Source organism: Sarcophilus harrisii, chromosome 3 (assembly GCF_902635505.1).
Source record: "Sarcophilus harrisii chromosome 3, mSarHar1.11, whole genome shotgun sequence".
Classification (NCBI taxonomy): Eukaryota; Metazoa; Chordata; class Mammalia; order Dasyuromorphia; family Dasyuridae; genus Sarcophilus; species Sarcophilus harrisii.
This window is the reverse complement of record NC_045428.1, coordinates 173,024,385-173,047,879: the sequence shown is the minus strand read 5'-3', so window position 1 is coordinate 173,047,879 and position 23,495 is coordinate 173,024,385. Positions and strand designations below refer to the sequence as shown.

Here is a 23,495-nt window from a genome sequence, read left to right as displayed (position 1 = left end):
TGAACTAGTTACTCAAGAAAATAATCAAAAATAATTGAGAGATACATATATGGAAGGGAGACAGAGTAAATTATTTGCTCTGCTTCCTAATTTCTATCCCAGAATTTTAAGTTTAAAGGTTCTTTTAATTAATAAGCATTTAAAAAATTCTTTTCTCTCCTCCCTTTGGAAAGGGAAGGAACTTGGTAAGAAATATTCATAGTTGATATGCCCAAAAGGCTATGTAATTGTGTATACCCTTTGATCCAGCAGTGTCATTACTGGGTCTGTATCCTAAAGAGATCATTGTCATTACTGGGTCTGTATCCTAAAGAGATCATAAAAGAGGGGAAAGGACTTACATGTGCAAAAATATTTGTAGCAGTTCTTTTTGTGGTGACAAGAAACTGGAAATTGAGTGGATGCTTATCTGTTGGGGAATGGCTGAATAAGTTATGGTATGTGAATGCTATGGAATATTATTGTTCTATAAGAAATGATGAGCAGGGTAATTTCAAAAAAAAGCCTGGACTTACATGAAGTGATGATGCCGAATGAAGTGAGCAGAACCAAGAGAACATTTTACACAGTAACAAGAAGAATATGTGATAATCAATTGTGATGGACTTGCCGCTTCATGAGGTGATTCAAGGCAATTCTAGTAGACTTGGGATGTAAAAATGTCATCTGCATCTAGAGAGAGAACTATGGAGACTTGATATGGATCAAAGCATAGTATTTTCACCTTTTTCGTTTGCTTTTTCTTTTTTTTTTTTTTTTTTTGTCCCCATTTGGTCTAATTTTTCTTGCACAGCATGACAGATATGTTAATATATTTAAAAGAATTGTACATATTTAACCTATATCAGAATACTTGTTGTTTTGGAGAGGGAAGAAAGGAGGTAAGGGAGAAAAATTTGTTGAAACTATCTTTACAAGTATTTGGAAAAATAAAATATTATTTAAAATAATTTTTAAAAAACAACAAAAATGCATAGTTGAGCAAAAAAAAAAAAATCCCACATTTACTATATGAATCTCATTCTGCATTAGAGGCTTGGAAATGGATAACATTTTCCCTTATAGAATTGTGGTCATTGCATTGATCAGAATTCTCATGTCTTTCAAATTTGCTTATTTTTACAATATTTTATAAATTTGATTCCATTTACCTCACTTTACATAAATATAATAAAACCATCCCTATCATTACATTACAATTGTGTCAGACTCGGGCAGCTCAGTTCCCTACCCAGCCTAAACCAAATTAAAATGCAAAATTAAAATTGGGAGATGTTTAACAAAATACATAAAAATACAATGTAGCACATAATGTTAATTTGAGCATTTTTCTGTCAAAATGCTGTGGGTTCCAAAGCAAGAATCCCTATTTGAATGTGACACAACTACATTTATATTAATATAATTTGTTCTTATACCATTTGATGACTTGCCCCTTAATTTCCAGTTCTTTGCTTCTATAAAAGATTACTGTAAATACTTTTGCATATATAGATCTTTTTCCTCATATCTTTTGGGGCATAAGCCTAGTATTGGCATTGTTGTGCCTTAAGACATACACACTTTACTAAGTTTTAGCTAGTTCTAAAATGCCTTCCAGAAAGGAAGGACCAGTCATACTAACTGGGCATTAATGTAATTCTTTTCCTGCGGCCCCTCTAATATTTGTCATTTTCTTGTTTTGTTAACTTTGTCAATCCAGTAGGTGTGAAGTAGAACTTCATAGTTGTTTTAGCGTGCATTTCTCTCGTTATTAGTGATATGGAGCATTTTTTTCGTATAGTTATCTATATAGGGTATATTTCTTGCTTCACAAAACTGCTTATTTGTATCTTTTGATCATTTATCAATTGGAGAATGGTTCTTGATATAAATTTAAATCAGCTTCTTATTAGAAATGAGATTTTTATTAGAAAACCTTGTGTCAGAGTAGTGTGAAAGTCCTTTTGTTTATATAAGATTACAGGCTGCTTTATTGTATTCTACATTTTTAGTTTTTTGATGCACTAGATCCATAATCTTGATGATATGGCCCCAAATTCCCTCCAAAGATACATAATAAAACACTTTGAGTTTAATTAATATAGTAGATAAAAAGCAATATAATGACAAATTAATAATTTAAAATTAATGAAATAAAACTAGTCTTTAGACAACTTATTTATTTCTGTGTTGGTAATTCCTGTCTTGTTGAAATTTAGGAATATGTCATCAGTTCTACTGTTAGAGAAATATCTAAAACAACTATCATTTATGCAAGCCTATTCCAAATATTTTATACTTATACAAAATAAAGTTAACTGTAGTGTTAAGTGAAGTTATGAAGGAAATAACAGACTTATCTCAGTTTGAGTCTCATTTGAATTTTGACTACATATTCAGAAAAATAGAATGGAAGCCAATGAATGCATAAACTTGAAGATCTGAGCAAACATGGTCATGATGTTTTATGCATTGCAGTGGTTACTTTCTTTTGGTGTTATTTTTTAATACTTTATATTACTGATCAGGTTATTAACAGCTGAGACTAAAAAGATAATTCTTGCACTGCCTCTGAATTCAAAACTAGATTCTGTTGCTTAGTACTTCTGTGACTTTAATCAAATTTATGAGTTCTATGGGTCTTTTCTTCATCTGTAAAATTGAACAGCTTGCCATTTTAGTTTCTTTTGAGATATTTATAAAGCTTTAATCCTATTCTGTAATGTGTGAATGATTTAAAAAAAATTTTTCCAATTCCTTCCTAGATACTTAGAACAATTATAAGCATGAAGAGATTACGATTTTAATGTAAATATCTTAAGAAAAAATTTCAGGTCTTAAAATATCAGCTTCTTAATTCATAAACTATTTTCAAATATGTAGTTTCTAGACTGACACTTTGCTCCCAAATATCAATAACATCAAAAAATTGAGTATTTAATTCATTTTCTCTTGATCAGTACAGGGGTAGAGTGCCAGCCCAGAAGTCAGGAATTCATTTTCCTGAGTTCAACTCCAGCCTTAGATTTTGGCTGTATGACCTTGAACAAGTCCTTTAACCCTGTTTACCTCAGTTTTCTATTATAATAAACTGGAGAAGGAAATAGCAAACCATTCCAGTATCTTTGTCAAGAAAACCCCAGTTGGGGTCACAAAGTCAGACACAACTGAAAAAAAAATGAACAAAAATTGTTTAATATAACTTTAGTCCATCCCCCTCATTTTGCATATAAAAAATCCTAGGCCCAGAGAGGTATACAGTAGGTTAATAACTACACTGGCACTTTTAAGTTTCTATGGCCAGCATTCTTTTTTCTTTTTTTTTTTAATTTTTAATTTTATTATGGCTTTTTCTTTACAAAATAGATGCATCTTTCAACACTGACCCTTACAAAACCTTGTTCCAAATTTAACCCTTCTTCCCCCACCCCTAGATGGCAGATAGTCTAATATATGTTAAAATATATGTTAAATCCAATATTTGTATACATATTTATACAATTATCTTGCACAAGAAAAATCAGATCTAGAAAGAAAAAAACCTAAGAAGGAAAACAAAAATGCAAGCAAACAATAACAGTGAAAATGCTATGTTCCCATAGTCCTCTTTCTGGATGTAGATGGCTTTCTTCACTACTGAACAATAGAACTGGTTTAACTATCTCATTGTTGAAGAGAGACATGTCCATCAGAATTGGTCATCATGTAATCTTGTTGCTGTGTATAATCTGGTTCTGCTGATTTCACTTAGCATCAGTTCATGTAAGTCTCTCCATACCTCTCTGAAATCATTCTGAGGGTTGTTTCTTACAGAACAATAATAGTCCATAATATTCATGCACCATAATTTATTCAGCCATTCTCCAATTGAGGGCATCCATTCAGTTTACAGTTTCTTGCTGTTACAAAAAACGCTGCTACAAACATTTTTGCACATGTAGGTCCCTTTCCCTCCTTTATAATCTCTGGGATATAAACCCAGTAGAAACATTGCTTTTTGAGCATAGTTGCAAATTGCTCTCCAGAATGGTTGGATTCGTTCATACTTCCACCAACAATGTATCAGTACAGGGCCAGTATTCTTGCCACTATTCTATATTGTTTCTCAATAGGTTATGGTTTAAACTCTCTGCAAGTAATTTGCTCATAGACAAAAAAAAAAAAAAACAACTTGAATTTGTTGAGTTGAATTAGGTTGCTTCATAGATAAGCTCATGTAATGTAGACATTTGTTACTTGGGTAACTAAGCTCCATAGATAACATTCAAAGGTGACTGGTCATAAGTTGAATTACCAGAGTTAATGGGGAGTAGAAGATAGTAGCATAATAAAATAAAAGAAGATGACTTCGCAGTTACATTCAGAGATATTACCTTACGCCCAACCTTTACTCTTTAATAAAGATGTCCTGTGAAAAAGCACAATTACAATGTAGGGACAAAAAGATTCAGACAAAGTGCCATAAATAATTTAAGGAACCAGAAATTACCTAACGCTGGTAGAGTCAGAGAAGATTTTATGAATGTTATGGCACCTGAGTTGGACCTGAAGGAAGAAGGGAATTTATGCCTTTGTTTTTGCCGACTACCATACCTGGTAGGGATTCTTCCTCATTGCTCTCCTTGAACTTATTTTCCATTTCATATCAGTTCCCAATCCTCTTAAAGCCCAATTTAATTGTTACATATTCCAAGAACGCTTCCCTGGTGTGCCACCCCGCTGTCCCCCTTTTCCCCACTAGAAGTGTTCCCTTCAAACTAGAATTTCTCACACTGCTCTTTTTGACCTTGGAACATCAGACATTTATTAACTACTTAGCATGTGAAAGATACTTTGCTAAGCAACAGACATATGTAGGTGGAAAATGACCCTGTTCTTGCCCTTCTTTATTATAGCTTGAAGTTGTATAGACATAAAGATGTCCTGTGAAAAAGCACAATAACAATGTAGGGACAAAAAGATTCAGACAAAGTGCCATAAATAATTTAAGGAACCAGAAATTACCTAACGCTGGTAGAGTCAGAAGATTTTATGAATGTTATGGCACCTGAGTTGGACCTGAAGGAAGAAGGGAATTTATGGAATTATTGAATTTGAGATTGAAGGTAATTCAGTAGCCATCTCATCTTACCCATACCCTAGAGAAATCCCCCACTAATCTTCCTTAAGGATTGGGGCTATTACAACTAGAGGCAGCCCATTTAATTTTTGGAAAACTATGGGCAGGATCAGGAACAATTAGTTTTATGAAAGAGCTGAGGGAAAACAGGTATACTAATGTGGAGCTTTAAACTAGTGCATTCTGGAAAGCAATTTTGAAAAATTGGCAAAAAATCATCAAACTATATTCTTTGATATGGTTAGAGATCAATGATGTGCACAGATACATTTAGAGAAGCTCTTTTTTGTAGTAACCCAGCAAGTATAATATGGTGCTAAGTGGTCACAGTATGAGTGGAGAAAGTAATAAATGGTATTCTGAAGATATAATTTATAGTATTTAGTAGCTGACTATAGAATAAGAAAAAGACATCAAAGGAATGGCTTACCTATTAAGGAATAGTTAGACAAATTATGGTATATAAACGTAGTGGAATATTATCATGCCTTAAACAACAAACTTGATGGTTTCAGAGAAATGTTAAAAGACCTACATTAATTGATGCAGAGTAAAGCAAGCCTATGGAAAAGATTTTCACAACAGTTTGAAGTAACTTTGAAGTAGTTAAAGTGACAGACCAATATTCCAGAGGACTGAAGATTCAGAATGAGTCAAACAGTTTTGGACATGGGCAGTGTTGGAATTTGTCTAATGTACATGTTTTATTTTTTATTCAGTTATAGGAAGGGAGATGAAAGGTAGAGAAAAGAATTGCTTAATAATTGGAAAGAAAGTTATATGTTAAAAACTACAAAAAGCCCTCTATCTTCACTCTACTGTCTCTTCAAGCTATTATTCTATATCTTTTCCTTTCTCCTCCAAATTGGAAGAAAAAAAAAAAAACCAACTATATTTGCTCTACTTGCCTCCATCTCTTTTCTACCTTTTGCAATCTGAAACTGCTTTCTTCAGACCTCTCAGTGATCTCTTAATTGCTGAATCTTGCTAGTCTTTTCTCAAATTTATTCTTTTTGACTCATCTGCTACATTTGACCCTGTTGTCTACTCTTTCCTTCAGGAGGATATTGTATTCTCTCCTTTCTGGGTTTTAGTGATGATAATTTCTCCTAAAGGTCATACTATAACTCAGCTCATCCTCCACATCATGCCTTGTAAATATTCTCCAAGGCTCTATCTACTCTATGCCTTTTTTTCTTCTTCCTTCATACTCTTGGTAACCTCATTGGATCCTGAGGGTTTAACTATTATTTCTTTGCAGATGATTCTCAGATTTATATGTCCATTCTCCATTACCTCCCCTGAACTTAAGCCCTGAATCACCAATTGCTTATTGAACATTTCAAACTGGATGTGTCACAGACATCTTAAATTCAATTATGCTAGTACTGCATATGTTATTTCCCCTATTCCCCCATGTAAAGTCACCTGCTACTCTGTATAGTACAAGATAGTGAGATCTAAATGTATAGTTTTCTATTTTCTGTGTTTGTGTGTTTTTAAATCCAGAAGAAATGAGAAACTTGGGAAGCTAAACAGGATATTATAACTCAAAACCTCATAAGAGATAAGAAGCAAAGTTGGGATCTGAATCCAGGTCTGACCCCAAATCTCTTTCTATCATGCCACACCACTTGTATCATCCTGTTTAGTTTTTCAAGTTTATAATTGCCAATTTTGTAACCTTTCTGAACTTGTTTGCTTATCTGTAAAAATGAGTGGATTAAAGGATCTCTAAATTTTCTTCCAAATCTAGTTGTGATTCCATAACACAAGATGTGACAGAATGATAGTTTATAACCTTAATTCAAGGAATATAATGAAAACTGTCTTGTTTTTGACATTGAATAGAATTCTAAGTGGTGGCTGCTTTTAAAAGACATTATAGAGTTATACAATTAGAATTTTAGAACTGGAAGGGACCTTAACGGTTTAGCTCATTTTATTTTACATACCAGAAAAATGGAATCTCAGAGATATTAAGCAAGTTGCCCAATATCATGTGGTTAATTAGTGGCAATGCTGGTAGCAGAACTTGAGGTCTCTGACTCGGTCAACAAGTATTTATTAAATGTTTAGTATACATCAGACACTAGGCCAAGCTTTGGGGATACAAAGAAAGGCAAAAACAGTCCCTATCCACAAGAATATTCTCAAGGAATAACTAGGTACAAACATACTTAAAAATATGAAGGGGTGGGGGAACACTAGTAGCTAGAGAGACCCAAAAAGGCCTTCTTTAGAAGAAATTTGATTTGAGCAGAACTTAGAAAAAATTCAGAGGAACTAAAAGATAGAGGTAGGAGGGCAGAGCATTCCTGGCATAGGGTGTTTGTATGGGGACTGCTAGTGCAAAGGTGCAGAGATAGTAGATGGAGTATTCTATTTCAGAAACAACAAGGAAGCCAATATAACGGGCACATAGAATACATGAAGAGAAGTAAGATGTCAGAAGACTAGAAATGTAGAAAGGGCATATGATATGAAGAGCTTTAAATGCCAGAGGAATTTTTATTTGGTGATAGGGACTGATTAGAGCTCACTGATAAAGGGAATGATGTGTCATGCCTACACTTTAGAAAGATGACCTTAGTAGCTGAGTGGAAGATAGATTGGGAGCAGAAAGAGGCTTTGAGGTAAGAATACCAATTAGAAGTTATGAAATAAGGATATGAAAAGGAAGTTTTCAGAAATAGAAATCTAAGCTGTCTATAGCTATATACAAAAAAAAAAAAAAAATCTAAATCACTAATAATTAGAGAAGTACAAATTAAAATAACCCTGAGATAACAGTTTATATCCATTGATTGGCAAAGTTACAAAAAGAAAAATGGCAAATGTTAGAGGGACTATGGGAAAACAAGTACATTATTGCATTGCTGGTGGAATTGTGAACTGATCTAGCCTTTCTGAGGAGCAGTTTGGAACTATGCCGTAAAAGCTATTCAACTGTGTATATCCTTTAACCCAGCAGCAACTATTAGATCCATGCTCCAAAAAAGATCAAAGAGGAAAAAGGACCCATTTGGAAATTGAAGGGATGGATGCCCATCAATTAAGGAATGACTGAATAAATTATTTAGTAAGTTTAAGATAGAATGTTACTATACTGTAAGAAATGATGAAGGAGGTGCCTTTAGAAATACCCTTTTAAACATACATGCAAAATGAGGTGAGCAAAACCAGAAAATAATTTATCAACAACAATATGATAAAGACAAACAGCTTTGAAAAACTTAGGAACTCTGATTAATACAATGAAATCATCTACGCTTCCAGAGGAACCATATGCTTTTTATATCCAGATAAGTGGTAGACTCAAAGTGCTGATTGAAACTTTTTTTTTTTTGGTGGGGGAGGCATAGCTAATTCCAAAATTCATTTTGCCTGACATACTTTCTCAGTTGCTGTGGGATGAGGAAGTGGAAAGGAGAGAATTTGTAAATGGAGAGAATAGTTCAGATGTGAAAGCTGTTGTGAAGATAGAAATGATAAGATTTGGCAATGGAGTGGATATGTAAGGTAAGTGAATAATAGTTGAAAATGACTCCTTAATTGTGATTCTGGGTGCCTGGGAACATGATTGAAATAATGATATCCAAGTATCTTTTCCATGATATTTTCTTTAATTGGGTTCTTAAGATAAGTGATGTAACACAATGATATTAATTAATAATATTAATCATTAAAATTAATATTAAATACATTTGATGTCAGAAATAGTTTGGGCTTACATGTGAGTTTGTAGTATTTCTATTGAACTTTTAAGCAATTTAAAATTTTATCTTTCATGAGATAAAGGTGTATTTATGGGGGAAAATTGGAGCCAACATACACACACAGGAATATTTAGCAACTTTATGCTAGGTCTATAATGGCAACTCTATGCTAGGTCTATAGGTTTTGAGCATGAGACAACATTCAAACAAAGAGTAAATCTATGATCCTTCTGGTCTCTTTATCATTAGTTCCAATTAACTGTGTCTTTGAGCTTGTTCATCTCAGATGTTATGTGATCATAGCATGTTATTTATATTTCTTCTCTCACTCTTCTTTTACTTGTTAAATGAAGAGGTAATCGTCCTTGCCACCACTAACCCCTCTATTTATACCCTGATCCCATTTCATCTTGTTGGAGATTGGTCTAGCAGATTCCCTCTCCTTCATCACAATTCTCTCACTAATAATCTTCTTGGCTACACCATGAAGAAAAAACACGATTATCTCTCCTCTTTATAGTTCAAATTCTTAGGAAAGCTATCTATAAAGGGTGCTTCCACTTTTTGTCGTCTTTCTCTCTCTTCTAAACTTGTTGCAGCCTGGTTTCTGTCCTCATTATTCAATTGAGACTGCTCTCTAATGAGACTGCTCTCTAAATCTATATCCTGTTTTCAGACTTCAAACTTCTTAGTCTCTGTAAAGCCTGTGATACCATCACTATTTCTTAATACTTTCTTTCAAAGATTTTAGGACCTTTTTATCTCCTATACCTCTTTGGCTCTTCAGTCATTGGTTGCTTAGTCCTTTTCAGTTATCCAGGTAATAGAATTAGATGTCCTATATCAATCTTATACTCCGGATATCCAAAAGTGAACTCATTTCTTCTAATAAACCCTCCCCACTCTTGTGAGCTTCTTTATTACAATTGAAGGTAACAACATCCTCCCAATTACCTAAACTTATAACCACGTATCACTGTCATTTGCTTTCACCCAAATATTTCTCCATGTTCTACAAGTTTTTCCCACTTAATGTACCTTCACTTTAATCAGTATATATATTTTTTATGTACATAGTTATTTGCATGTTGTCACTCATCTCATTAGGATATGAATTCTGAGGGCAAGGATTGTTTTTGTCTTCCTTTGTGGTCCCAGCTCAGTATGTGTTAGCATAATTTAGCACTGAAAGCCTGTTGATAGTTCAATAATCCACGACTATTCTGAAAGATTTATGATGAAAAGTCCTATCTATACCCAGAGAAGGAACTATTGTGTCTGAATACAGATTGAAGCATTCTTTCTTTTCTATCTCTTTTTAACTTAATTTTTTTTGAGGGTATTTATTTTAATTAGGATGGGAGATATATGTTTTCTTTCACAACTTTTATGGAAATGTTTTGCATAACTTCACATGTGGTTTCTTAATTGTGGGTGGGGACAAGGGAGAGAACCTAGAACTCAAAAATCTTAAAAAAACAAATATAAAAAATGTGTTTTGATGAATGCAACTGGGGGAAAATATAAAATAAAGTAAATGCCTGTTGATTTTACAAAGCTATAAATTTTAAGCAAAATATATTTTGAGGGAGAAACACAAAAGGGAAATTTGAGGTTGTTGGATGACAGTTTTTATTATTTTGAAAAAGATAAGACATGATGCAACTTCATTTAACACTGATACAGTCAATCACCTAGTTATGCAACACAGGAGGTGTCACAACACTTCTGCCTTCAGTGATTAATCATAATTTCACACTGTGTGTGGCACAAAGTTTTGTTCTGATATATAACACATTCTAAGCCACAAGAATTTGCTCTATACCTTGTATTACATGTGGTTACACAGTCCATGCACAGCATCCTTACCAAAACATTCACTTGTGTATTTTAGAAAGATTTTCAAATCCTGCACAGATCATACTATCTGTTTGATTAAAGTAAGAAAATTAGCTCATATTGATCAATTATCTATCAACTCTTGGACCTGCCTCAGTTACAGAAATTCAGAATCATTCCCCCTGCTATAACTTGAAGAAAAAGTATTTGCTGTTTCCTCTGAATTTGTCCAATCTGGGGTGGGAGAAGTTTTATAGATGTGAAACCCACTGCAAAACCTCAGTCTGCATGTGGATGATTAAAGCTAGTACACAACATAGGCATATTTCAGAAAAATATATATATATGTATGTATGCATGTATTTGGCAAGCATAGTTTTCCCCTTGCTTTGAGCTTCAAATATCTTTTCCACATTCTGGACAGAGGATATCATCCCTCTCAGTGAGGAAACCACGTCCAACTAAGGACAGAGAACACTTCTTGCAGTTGAAGCAGTCATTATGCCACTGGCGTTCTTCAAAAGAGATATACTTTGTTCCTCCAAGTCCTGGTGAAAGGAAAATTTGCATCAGATGGAGTAAAGACATATTGACTAGGGACTTAAACTGAGATGAGTGAAGTAGAAGATATGTTCATCCATGGCCTATAGCTGGGGTTAGTTTTTACTCAAAGGAAATGGAGTCCATCTAAGCTTGACTGCTTGGTCTTTTCTATTTGTCTCTTTCCTACAAAGATCTTTGAGGGAATTAACTGATTGTGACTGAAAAACATTACTCCATTAGAAAAAATAGTATACTTGAAAGAGTATTAAGAAGTACATTAAATTCAGTAATTTAGTCAACAAATTTTTATTAAGCACTTTCTGTGTGCTTAGCACTGAGAATACAAATATAGAAGAAAGAATGTTCCTGCCATAGAGTTTACATTTCTAAGGCAGGAAGACAACACAGGAAAAAAAAAACTGAAAAGGAGAGAAAGATGGGGGACAAAGGTACTCCACAAAAATACATTTAATTCTGAAATTCTGTGTACCAACTGGAAAAAAATAGTTGGTTATAATTTCCAAATGGACATAACTTCTGTGCTTTTATATGTGGATTCCTAATGGGGAAAAATGGTTGTAGTTTAAAGCAAAATGTCCCTATTTACTAAGGAAAAAAAAATCCACTATTGAATAATGTCTGTGGTTCATAGAATCCTTAGTGCTGAGTAACTCGGGCAGTTAGCTGGCTCAGTGGATAGAGCAATGAGCCTATATATAGTGAGGAAGACTCAAGTTCAAATTCTACTCCATATAACAAGTAGCTGTGGGACCCTGAGCAAGTTAGTTATATGCTCTCTGCTTCAGTATCCCTATTTGTTGCTTGTCCTTCATTCTCAAAAAAGACCAGTGACAATTAAAAGACTGATGTCTTTCTCGACTTGCAAGAGAACTGGGTAAGGCATAATTGGGTAAAGTTAACTGCCTTATTCTCTCCTCCAGAGTCCAAAGTCCAGTGGTGATATGTAGGTCAAGACAACTGGGATGGCCCTTCCCTATTTGTAAAATGATAATAATAGTAACACTTACCTTCAAGAGTTGTTATGTGGATCAAATGGGATCAAATGAGATAATGTATGTAAAGTTCTTTGCATATCTTAAAATGAGACATACACACACACACAGATTGTGATTGTTGTTTAATCATCTCCAATTCTTCATGACCCCATTTAGTGTTTTCTAGGCAAAGATACTAGAGTGGTTTGCCATTTTCTTCTCCAGCTCATTTTACATATGAGAAAACAGAGGCAAATAAGATTAAGTGACTTGCTCAGGATGACATAGCTAAGTTTTACTGATTCCAGGCCCAGCATTCTATCCACTGTTCTACTTAGCTGATATGTACATATATGTGTACATACATACTTATGTATATGTTTTTGTATATTACATACTTATGTATAAGTATATGTTTTTGTATATTACTATCAGCTGCTTATGGTGAATTTAAACCATTGGTTATTTCTAGTCTACTATATTAGAGTATATTAATCCAAATTCTACAACTCTTTCATAATGGATTTTAAATAATTGAAATCTTTTTTTTTTTTTTTTTTTTTTTTTTTTTTTTTTTTTTTTGGTATTTTCACATAAACTTATGCAGAGTAAAGCAGAGTCAAAACATTATAGACAAGGACTAAAACAATATACATGGAAAGAACAACTACACACACAGAAAAATCAAAAGTAAATGTTTTAAAGTTATATAAAGCATGGTTCAAAAAAAGAGATATGAGAGGATTATCCCAAGCTTCCCCTTTGATGAGATAGAAGGTCCACAGGTATCACAAATTGCATTTGTTTTTAGATTTTTTCAAAGTATTGATCAATTGTACTGATTTTTTTCATTTCCTTTTTCTTTAATCTTTAAAAATACTAATTGTTATATGAAAGGGCTCATACTAGGATATTGGAGAAAATACGATGATGTAAAAAAAGATATAAAAATTAATTTTAAAAATTAAATAAAAGATCACTGTCATTTCCACATATATCTTCTTACCCTCATGAATGGCATCTCTCAAGACGAACTAGACTGAGTTGTAATAAATAACCAACAAAGACCTAATAACCAAAATACTTAGTAATTTTGTTAAAATTTGAATTTTATGAAAATGAGTGACCATATATTGACCATATATTCTAAACCAAGAATACATGGTCAAAGAATTATTTTTTCAAATTTTATTAAATTCATTAGGTGTATCCCTTCTTTCCTTGAAACTGAGGCTATCCTGAAAAAAATCAAGTCCATATAAACACCATCATTATAAGGTACTTTGAAGTTTTCTAACAACATAGATAGGAATGGTTTTGAAATCATTTAACCATCCCTTGAGTTATGCAAAACCTAAATTAAGAGTTCAATTCAATGAAAAAAAGCATTATGTATCTACTTTGTGTAATCATAGATACTGAGGCTGTAACTAAATTAATAAATGTGACTAGGTTAATTGTTATTGACTGATTGAAAGAAATACAGAATTTGGATAATATGCAGTTCTTCCTGTCCTCATGGAATTGAGAATGAGACATAAACATATAATATACAATATCCTACAATAAATGCATTAGATAAGTGCCAAACAAAGTACTTTTTTACTTTGGTTTCTCTTTGATAGCCACTTTCTTTCCACCGAGGAAGAATAGAAGAAAGGAGCAAATAGAATCTCATTTATTCCTTTTTCAGTTCCCTCATTTTAATAAAACTGAGGCCCCCAGAGAGTCTCTGAGTTCAAATCTATCCCACTTTTTAACACTTTATTGAACTGAAGTCATGGAGAAGTCATTTTATACTTGGTGTTACTTTATTCACCATGCTCCATAGGCTGGAGTCAGTGGGCAAACCTTGAGAAAATAGAATACAGCTTCCATCCCAATAAAAAAGCCCAGAAACCCCACTGTTGGTCATACTAAGTCTGATAATAAAAGAATATAGCAAAGGAGGCTTAAGGGATGGAAGGAGTCTGGAATTAATTTCCCTCTTCATGAAATTTTCTAGTTTCTATCTAGAGACAAATTCATTCTTTTTTTTTTCCTAAAGCAAGTGGGGTTAAGTGACTTGCCCAGGATCACACAGTTAGGAAATGTTCAAAGTTGAACTTGGGTCCTCCTGACTTCAGAGTTGGTGCTGTATCCACTGTGCCACCTAGCTGCCCTGAGAAGACTTTATTCTTATTGTTACAAATCTTCCAAGTGCTAGATGATATTATTATTCCTACAATAGGAATGAAGATGAGGTAGTGAATTCAATATTTTATTGTCCAATATCATGAAATCTTTGTATTAAGAAAGAAATCTGAAAAAGAAATATTGGAAGGTGAATTTCAAATAAAAATAAATTCCATCATTCCTTTTTCTTTATATTTTAATTCCAAAAAGTCTCCTTCCTTACTTACCTGAGCTTTAGGTTTCTTTTCTTTTGGTCTTTTGGTTTTGGTCTTTTTGGTTCTTTTGGTTTTTCCTTTTTTATTGACCTGGACCTGGGATCTGAAGCCCATCCACCATTCAGAAGGATACCGAGGAACTAAGAAGCGTCATATTCTCAATATATGTCAGAGAGGGAAATGTGAACCCATTTCTTTCTCACCAGCTCTACATCCACTACACCTTATAATTAAAAAAAAGTCAACTTGACCTTGAACCGGAGTTCCAATGGGGTAAAGCTGCCAAATCTAGAATCACCTGCTTTCTTTTATCTCATGTGCTTGTCATATGTTAATAAACAGTAGTGCAGGAAATAATCCAACTTGAAGTTGGATTAAGTTAAACTCCATGACAAAAGAATTTATAGATTAGAAATGACTAGACAAGCTAAAGTTGACTAGCAATCTGTGGAAAGGGATAGGTCAAAGAGATTAAAACAGTGTTTTTCCCAGAACATTAGACTATGGCAGGGGTTTTTAACTTGGGATAGATTTTAAGAGATTCAAGAACCTAGATGAGAAAAAAAATCACTTCTTTATTTTCACCTATTTCTAGCTGAAACATTTCCTCCAGTTACAAACCATGGTAGTGTTAGACTGTTCCAGACTACACAAAGGGTCCAAGGAACCCTAGTCTATGGTGAATAAAGTTCAGGCAGTGAATAAAATCAGAATAATTTTATAAAATGCTGTACTTTAAAGTTTTAAGTCAACACATGTATAAACTGACCCTCCTCAGATTTATAGGCATTTTCTACTTAATTCAAAGCAAATACCTACCACTGATGGGGTTGGTGCATCCAGCACACTTCTTGGCATATAAATTACAGAAGCAGTTGAGGCAGTAGGCATCCTCATCCCGGGAAGTGAAACGCTGTCCAGACAGCTGCTTCTTGCATTCAGTGCAAACAAAGCATTCTTTATGCCAAGGCTGTTCTCTATAAGTGACTCCCCCGGTAGTAATAGCCTAATATGAAAAACGAAGCTTTTTATAGGGTCAGCTTCTTAAAGACAATTGCCTGACAACTGATCACAATAATGAACTTTTTCAGTTGTCAATGTTTAGTCCTTTTCAGGATTCTTTCAACACAAGTATAAGTTAATTTTTGGAAATTTCCCTAATAGATTGCTTCATAGAACTCACCTTTTCTTCTTGTAGCCTCATCACACAATTTTATTTTCCTTTTAATTCTGGGGGATTTTTTTGTTTGTTTTTGTTTTTTAGCTTTAAAAGGGCAATTGAAGTATTTCTAGAGAAAGACGTTGCAGCATTCTGTTGTCTGGGAGTATAATCAATCTACATGCCTTTGTGAGGGTCCTATGTTAGGGGCTAGGTTACAATTCAAAAGTGAAACATTCCCTGCCTGGAAGGGGCTGGCTATATATATAAGCATAAAGGGTACCCCTGCATTCCAGGATTTAGGGTGGAAATATTGGTGACTCCAGAATTTTTTTGCTTATAGTACTTCTAGGCTGGGCTAGAGAAAGAAGGTGGCCAGCACAAGATTAGCTCTCATTAGAAAAATAAACTCATCATTGTGATGAAAACATTGTAAATAGCTTTTTAAAAGATCTTGTTAATTTTATTGTTGAAATATTGTGAGACTTAAGTTTTTTTTTTTTTTCCTTAAAAGAGGAGTTGCTGATCTTTTTAGGTTCAGTTATGTTTCAGTCATCTTTGTGACTCAATTTAGGATCCTGAGTTCAAATTTGACTCCAGATACTAGCTGTGTAAACCCTAGGCAAGTCACCTAACTCTTTTTGCCTCAGTTTCCTTATCTGCAAAATGAGCTGGAGAAGCAAATGTCAAACTACTCCAATATTTTTGCTAAGAAAACCTTAAATGGGGTCACAAAGTTATACGTAACTGAAAAAATGACTAAACAATAACAAATCCCATTTTCAGATAAGGAAACTAAGGTAAAATATCTTTACTATGATCACGTCACTTTTAAGTGCCAGTAGTAGTAGTAGTACTCAAATCCAAGTCTCTTGATTTAAAATCTAGCATTTTTTCTACTGTGTATTTTGACAGTACTACTACTAGTACTGCTACTACTATTACTATTACTATTATTACCACTACTACTACTACTATCACCACAATCATCATTATCATTATTACTACCACCATCTAGCATTTATATAGTACTCTAAAGTTTGCCAAGCACTTATGCTAACTCATTTTGATTACATTATGATTCTTAAGTTCCTTTCCAGCTCTAAAAATCTATTAAATTTGAGCCCAAAAAGGACTTAATCAGTACCAAAAAGGAGTGGAATTGAAACTGGAGGTAGGTTGTAAATAGTGTATGCCTTCCTCAAGAATTATATTATGGAATAATATGAAAGTCAGGGAATGTTAATCATGCTATATTGAGTTAAAGACCAAAATCATCCAGGAAAGTCCAGAATCCCCAGAAGAAGAGCCACGGGAGCAAATTAATAAAATTGTGAAATGTCTCAAGTAGAGTAAAAATTACCTTCTTGCATTGAACACACTGCATTGCAAATTGCTTCTCATAGCATGGCACGCAGAAGTTCTGATCATCCTTAGGAATGAAGCTCTTAGTTCCAATTGGCTGCTGGCAGCGATGACAGATGAAGCAGGTCTCATGCCAGCTATTACCTCTGTATTCCATCTTGCGAGTACCTATCATCAGAACCAATGACAAAATTATTATTTTTTTATGTAAAAAAAAATGCATAGCTTTCAATACTGAGGTCTTTACCATGAAAGACTCACTGATTTAGGGACCACATCTTCAACAGTACTTATGTGCTCTACAGGCACAACTTGAGTTGTCAGTAAAGTATCCCTGCTACTTTTTGGGAAGTACAGTTTTTTATGAGTATATCCGAGAGAAGAGAAGATGGTTAGTCTTACAATTTTCAAACACCAGACCACAGGCCACAGTGCTGCTCACAACACTCCAAAGTGCAATATGCCACTTCAGAATCCTTATGTATATTTTAGTGGTCTGTTTCTATTTGAATTTGATACATTGCTCTTCAAAATTAGCTATTTAAACCAAGTTGTGATACTTGTTCTAAGTTTTTGATTGCTATGATATCAGACAATCCAAAATAGAAGATCTTAATAATTGGTGTTTTTGTAATTTTATGTATTTCACTTTCTGCATCTAAAAGCGTTTACCCTGAGAAGGTAATTTTTTTTCTCATATTCTGTTTTAAGTATAACCCAAGCTCCTTGAAGCATGGGACAGTATCACTTTTGTTCTCTTATCCTCCAAGACAGCGCCTTGCACATCATAGATGCTTACTGTAGGTATATTTTCTTGAATTGGAATGAAATCTATGAAATGAATAGGTGATCTTTAAGGTCCTTCTAGCTATAAATATGTGATATGAGATGTATAATATAATGTAACATATCATTAATCCTGTATAAATGTTTCATGTAAAAATATCACATGGATATTACATACAATATATAAGAATATCACACATGCCATCAATCAAGAAATTATGTCAGTAATCTAGGGGAGAAATAATAAGATTATGAATCAGGGTAATGGCTGATATGAATGAGAGAAGACATTTCAAGATATGTCACGAGGATAGAACCACTAGGATTTTGCAAAAGGTATCAAAGAGTGTGAGAGAGAAGCCCCTAGAATAAGCAACAGCTATTTTATGTTTTACTATAAAAATATTATTATATAAACACACATTTATAAATTTATATTTACATGATTTTTATATAGCTCTTTAAGGTTTACAAAGTACTTTAGGGAGATGGCTTCAGTTGACTCCGACGTTATCATCCTGGGTGACTGGAAAGAGGATGGTTGGTGGTGGTCACAATAGACAAAAGGAAATTTTGAGAGAAGCACATAACAGGACAGATGTTGAAATCTATTTTAGGGAGGTAAAGTTTTTTTTTTTCCCTAAAGATGCTGATTAGACATTCAGGTGGAAATGGGAATAGACATCTAGGTGGCAGAGTGAAGTGTTGGACTTGGCATCAGGAAAACCTGAGTTCAAATCCTTTCTTGGAAATTTACTAGCTATGTCACCCTGGACAAAACACTTAACTTCTCTCAGCTTCAGACTTCTTATCAATGAAATTCAATATCAATTATGGTAGTAATAGCAACTGCCTCATAGGGTTTTTGTGAAGATCAAGTGGGATAAATAAATGGTAAATGAGATAATATAAAATGCTTTGCAAATTGAGGATACTTTATAGACTCAAGATATTTTCATCATCAGATAATTAGTGTTGCAGGACTGGAATTCACAAGAAAAACGGGTGGTTATGTAGCTTTGGGAAAAATCTGTGTAGAGAGGAAGATTGAACAAGCCAATAACATCACAAAGAGAGTACACAGAGAAAGAGCAAAGGTTCTTGGAAGAAGCTCTAAGGAATACCCTTGGTTTAGCAATAAATCATTAACCAGCAATAGAACCTGAAAAGGAATAGTCAGATAGGTAAGAGAACTAAAAGAAAATAGTGTTATGGAACCCAAGGGAAAAGAAAACAGTAGTTAACAATATTCAGATATTTCAGAAAAATAAAAAAGATGAGGGCCAAGAAAAGACCATTAGGTTTACCATCTAAGAGATCTTTGGTAACCTTGGAAAGATTTAGAAGCAAGATGGTAAGGGACTGAGAAGTAAATTAATATCGCCAAGTAGAAGAATTTGGCAGTGAAAGGAAGGAGAGTTAAAAGTTTGGTAATTTAAGGGACTGGCAGGGTCAGGAAGATCAATGAGATCTTAATACACACACACACACACACACACACACACACACACACGTCTTAGAAGAGAAGAAGCCATTTGAAAGGGAGAAAATAGAATTCAATAGAATGAACTTTTGGAAGAATTGGAAAGGGTTAGGCACAAGAACATTGAAAAAAAAAAAGGCACCTCTTTTCTTAGATCCTGGAAAAAGAAGGACAGTTGAAGATATAGAATGATTTAAAAAGTAGGAAATTCATTACAGATGGTCTAATTTTTTTAGTAAAGTATGAGATAAAGTCATCTGTTGTAAGAAAATAGTTGGGGTGGTATTCACTTCAATTCCTCATTAATTAAATGCTTACAAGAAAGCACTGGGAACTTGAGGAGAGAGACAATTTTGAAAAATTTCTCAGTCAAAATGGTACTTCAGGGAACAAACATAGTACACATTCAATCAGTGAAGAGTAAATAAAAAGCTTGCCATACACCAGCAAGAGCCCAACTTAAATAATATATATTTTATATATTTATATATATATATATTTTATATATTTATATATAATTTATAAAAGACACTCTATCAGTGTGATATAGTGATAAAGTTATAAAATGAATATAGCCAACTAGAAGAATTTGGCAGTGAGAAAGGAAGGAGAGATAAAAGTTTGGTAACTTGAGGGATTGGCAGGGTCAGAAAAGATAAAGAGATCTTAGTATACAAACACACACACACACAGAGACACACACACACACACACACACACACACACACACCCCTATATTTTTATTTGTGTGATATAGTGTCTGACTTTGACTATCAGTGTTCAGCAGTTCAGGAATAGAAAAGAAGAAGGGATGTGATAGGAGCGAGAACTGATAGGGAATGAATGAATTATGGGGAAAGACGCAAGGGATCCAAGTTCTAAATTCTCTATCTATAGGGTCAAGAAATAACAGACTGGGAAAACAGAGTGTTAAGAATGATCAGAGACGATCTTGGAATTCATCGTCATGGAAATCAAATAGTTTTGGGAAATGGTGAGATCTGTGTGACTGTGCCTTTGGGAGCATATACATCAGAGCAGATACAGAAGTCAAAAGAATCAAACAAATTGATGATCTCTAAGGAGCAGTTAGAATGCCCAGTATGGAGTCAATAAGATTCATCTTCTGGAATTTAAATCTGACCTCAAATACTTACTACATATATGACCCACGGTAAATTACTTAATCCTGTTTGCCTCACTTTTTCATCTGTAAAATGAACTGGAGAAGAAAATGGCAAAACACTCTAGGATCTTTGCTGAGAAAATCCTAAAATGGGGTCACAAAGTAGTCAAATACAATTGGAACTAAATCTCCTAATTTTGAAATTTTGTTTTACATTATGACATATCATGAGTTCAGGTCTTAGGTTTCACTTAACAACTCCAATTACATGGTGATTGGAAAAAATAATTTTTGTGATTCCATTATTCCTCAGTGTATGGATAATTGAAAAGTTATCTGAAAACCCGATAAGTGTAAACTCCACCAAAACACAATGGCAATTAGGGAATAACAGAAAAGTCAAAGGTAAGGACACATTTGGCTTCTGTACTCCAGCTTTGTATTATCCTTCTTAAAGTATATTATTCAATATACTACTACACTAATATTTTTTCAATATTAAAGATGAATTTGACCAGCATAAAGTATGATTAGCCTATTTCAGAACTGTTGAAACTTAATCCAGGCCAAGAACGTTTTTTAATTTGGGGGTTCCCATACCACACACACTCATTTGAGCTCAAAATTCACTAAATTCCTAAAAGCCTTTTTAATGAGCTGCTTTACATTCATGTCTTTCCCATATCACACTCATGTGGTTAGTTTTTTTTAACTCAAGTTAAGAACTTTACATTTATATCTTTTAAGTGATGTTTTATTAGATTCAGAATGTTGATTCTAGTTTATCCAGGATTTTTTTTGATTCTAATTCTTTCACTCAACATGTTTAACTATTCTTTCCAACTTTGTGAGACTCACAAATAGACCATATATACGCCTTTATCCAAGTTAAAACAAAATGCATTGAATGAAGCAGGACCAAGGAGAAATCTCTGGGGGTACTCCATTAGACACTTCCTCTCCTGGCTAACATCAATCTACTTATCAACATTCTTTTCATCCAGTTTTTCAATCAGTTCTGAATTTACGTAACTAAAGATGTAACCGGCCCATTTTTTCTACCTTTGTCCACCAGAAATATCATGAGAGATTTTCTCAAATGTCATGTTGAAATATAAGCATATTATATCTCATGTATTTTTGACATCTACAAGTCTAATAACTCTGCCAAAAAGAAAAATGAAGTTAAATAGATATGGAATATTCTTAATAAAAATTCTTCTCTCTTTTTAATGTTCATAAACTTTTTTGTTTGTTTGTTGTTTTGGAGTTTCTCTAACTCACCCAATTTAGAAGTTCAGTAACTATTTGTGACCCTTACTCTACTGCTGATATGCATGGAAGTTTTGTTTGACCTGCTCCATTTCCATTGTAAGCCTGACCTTTCTTAGCCAGCGTGGTGCCTCTTTGCTCCTGGGGTTTCTCCATATTTCTGACAAACTTAGTGTTTGTCATCTACTCAATTTTAGTCATACTTTAGCCAAAACTCCCAAGTTCACTCAATCTACTAACCTCAGCCTCAGTCTTCCTTAATAGGGCTTACATACTTTTAAAAACTTATTTTAGAATTTTGCCAGGCTGGGGCATAATTTGAAGGATTCAGAAGGATTCTCTCTCCATGCCTGCTACATTCTCTCCCAAGGTCACAAGATGATAGATATAGATTCAGGAAGGAATCTTAGAGGCCATATCTAGTCCAATTCTCTCATTTTACAAATAATGAAACTGAGGGCCAGGAAATTAAATGATTTGCTTATGGTCACACAGTATCAGAAATGAGATTTGAACACAAGTCTTGTTCCTAGTCTAGTTCTATCTTTACCACTGTGCCTTCAAGTTAAGACGACAAATTCATCAAGAGCTGATAAATGAGGAGACAAGACTTTTTTTTCATATTCCTCTTAAAAATTTTATGTCTATCCTTCCTAGGTGGAAGATTATTCTCTGTGGTACAGGGAAAAAAGAAGCAAACTAGGAGGTGAGTAGTTATGCAGTTTCTCCTGTATCATACTGTGTGTGTATTCTGTCACTTCAACATTCTGGACCTCAGTTTCTTCTTCTGTAAAAATCAAGTCAAAAGCACCTGTCATTTGTGAAATGAAGATGTTAGCATAATAACCATTAAAGCCCATTCAGTTCTCAAATTTTATGATTTAAATATTCAGATGCATTCTGGGATAGCCCATATTGTGTATGGACCATTCCCTTTAACATGAATTAGAGAAGAGATATGGCCTAATGGGAAGCAACCCTCTACTTGGAATCAAGAAGGACTTGGGCTTGAAACTTAGCCCTGACATTGGCTAAGGACTTAGATTTGAAACTTACCCCTGGCATTGGCTAGTTATGTGACTGGCTAATTTATTTATATTATATATATCACCTTCTCTGAACCTCTGTTTTCTTACTTTTGAAATAGGGCTATCATTCATTCTTTCTGACTCAGAATTGTTCTGAGGAAAGCATTTTGTACATTTTTAGAACATAGTCATAAAGAAACATAGTAATAATTTCAGGCAGGAAATATATTTTCTCTGTCTTGTAGTGTCACCACTAAACAAAGAACTCTCACATATACTCTTTTCCCTTGAGATTTTATCCATTCTAATAGCTTCAGTCATCATTTCTATAAATATGGACAATTCTCGAAATTATATCTTCAGCCTTAGTCTTACCTGTCTTCCAGTTTAACATTTTAATTCATTTCTTGTGCATCCCTATTTAGATATCTTGCTATCATGTTAAACTCAATATGTCTGAAAACAAAACAATCTTTCTCTCCTAAAACAGCTGCTTCTCTCAACTTCCTGTTTCTCTTAGGAGTACCAACATTCACCTAAACATCCAGGTTTACATATACTTTGAAATTATCCCTAATTTTCCCATCTTCTGTCATCAACAAACCTTGGGGTAGTTCTTTAATATTTTTTCCTCAGTTCTGTGCTGACCTTCCTATTCTCATTCCTACTACCTCAATTAGAGCCCTCACA

General features: G+C 33.9%; 2 protein-coding genes across 7 annotated transcripts in view; one reads left to right on the top strand and one right to left on the bottom strand.

Annotated features, from left to right (window-relative positions):
* Positions 1-23,495, top strand: part of C3H2orf49 (chromosome 3 C2orf49 homolog) — a 38,855-nt gene that overhangs the window by 10,313 nt on the left and 5,047 nt on the right. The window contains exon 5 of the transcript XR_002769889.2: positions 22,435-22,483. The gene's annotated coding sequence lies outside the window, so the exon portion shown is untranslated. The remainder of the gene's footprint in view (positions 1-22,434; positions 22,484-23,495) is intronic.
* Positions 10,433-23,495, bottom strand: part of FHL2 (four and a half LIM domains 2) — a 96,909-nt gene continuing 83,846 nt past the window's right edge. For 5 of the 6 annotated variants that reach the window (XM_031958793.1, XM_031958791.1, XM_031958795.1 and 2 more), the window contains 3 exons: positions 17,110-17,279; positions 15,407-15,593; positions 12,529-14,727 (listed from right to left, as the gene is read on the bottom strand). In XM_031958793.1, coding sequence (XP_031814653.1) covers positions 14,528-14,727; positions 15,407-15,593; positions 17,110-17,279 — 557 coding nt within the window. In that variant the 3' untranslated portion in view covers positions 12,529-14,527. Of the gene's footprint in view, positions 11,208-12,528; positions 14,728-15,406; positions 15,594-17,109; positions 17,280-23,495 lie in introns of those variants that run through there. The other variant, XM_023500441.2, reaches the window with a different exon arrangement.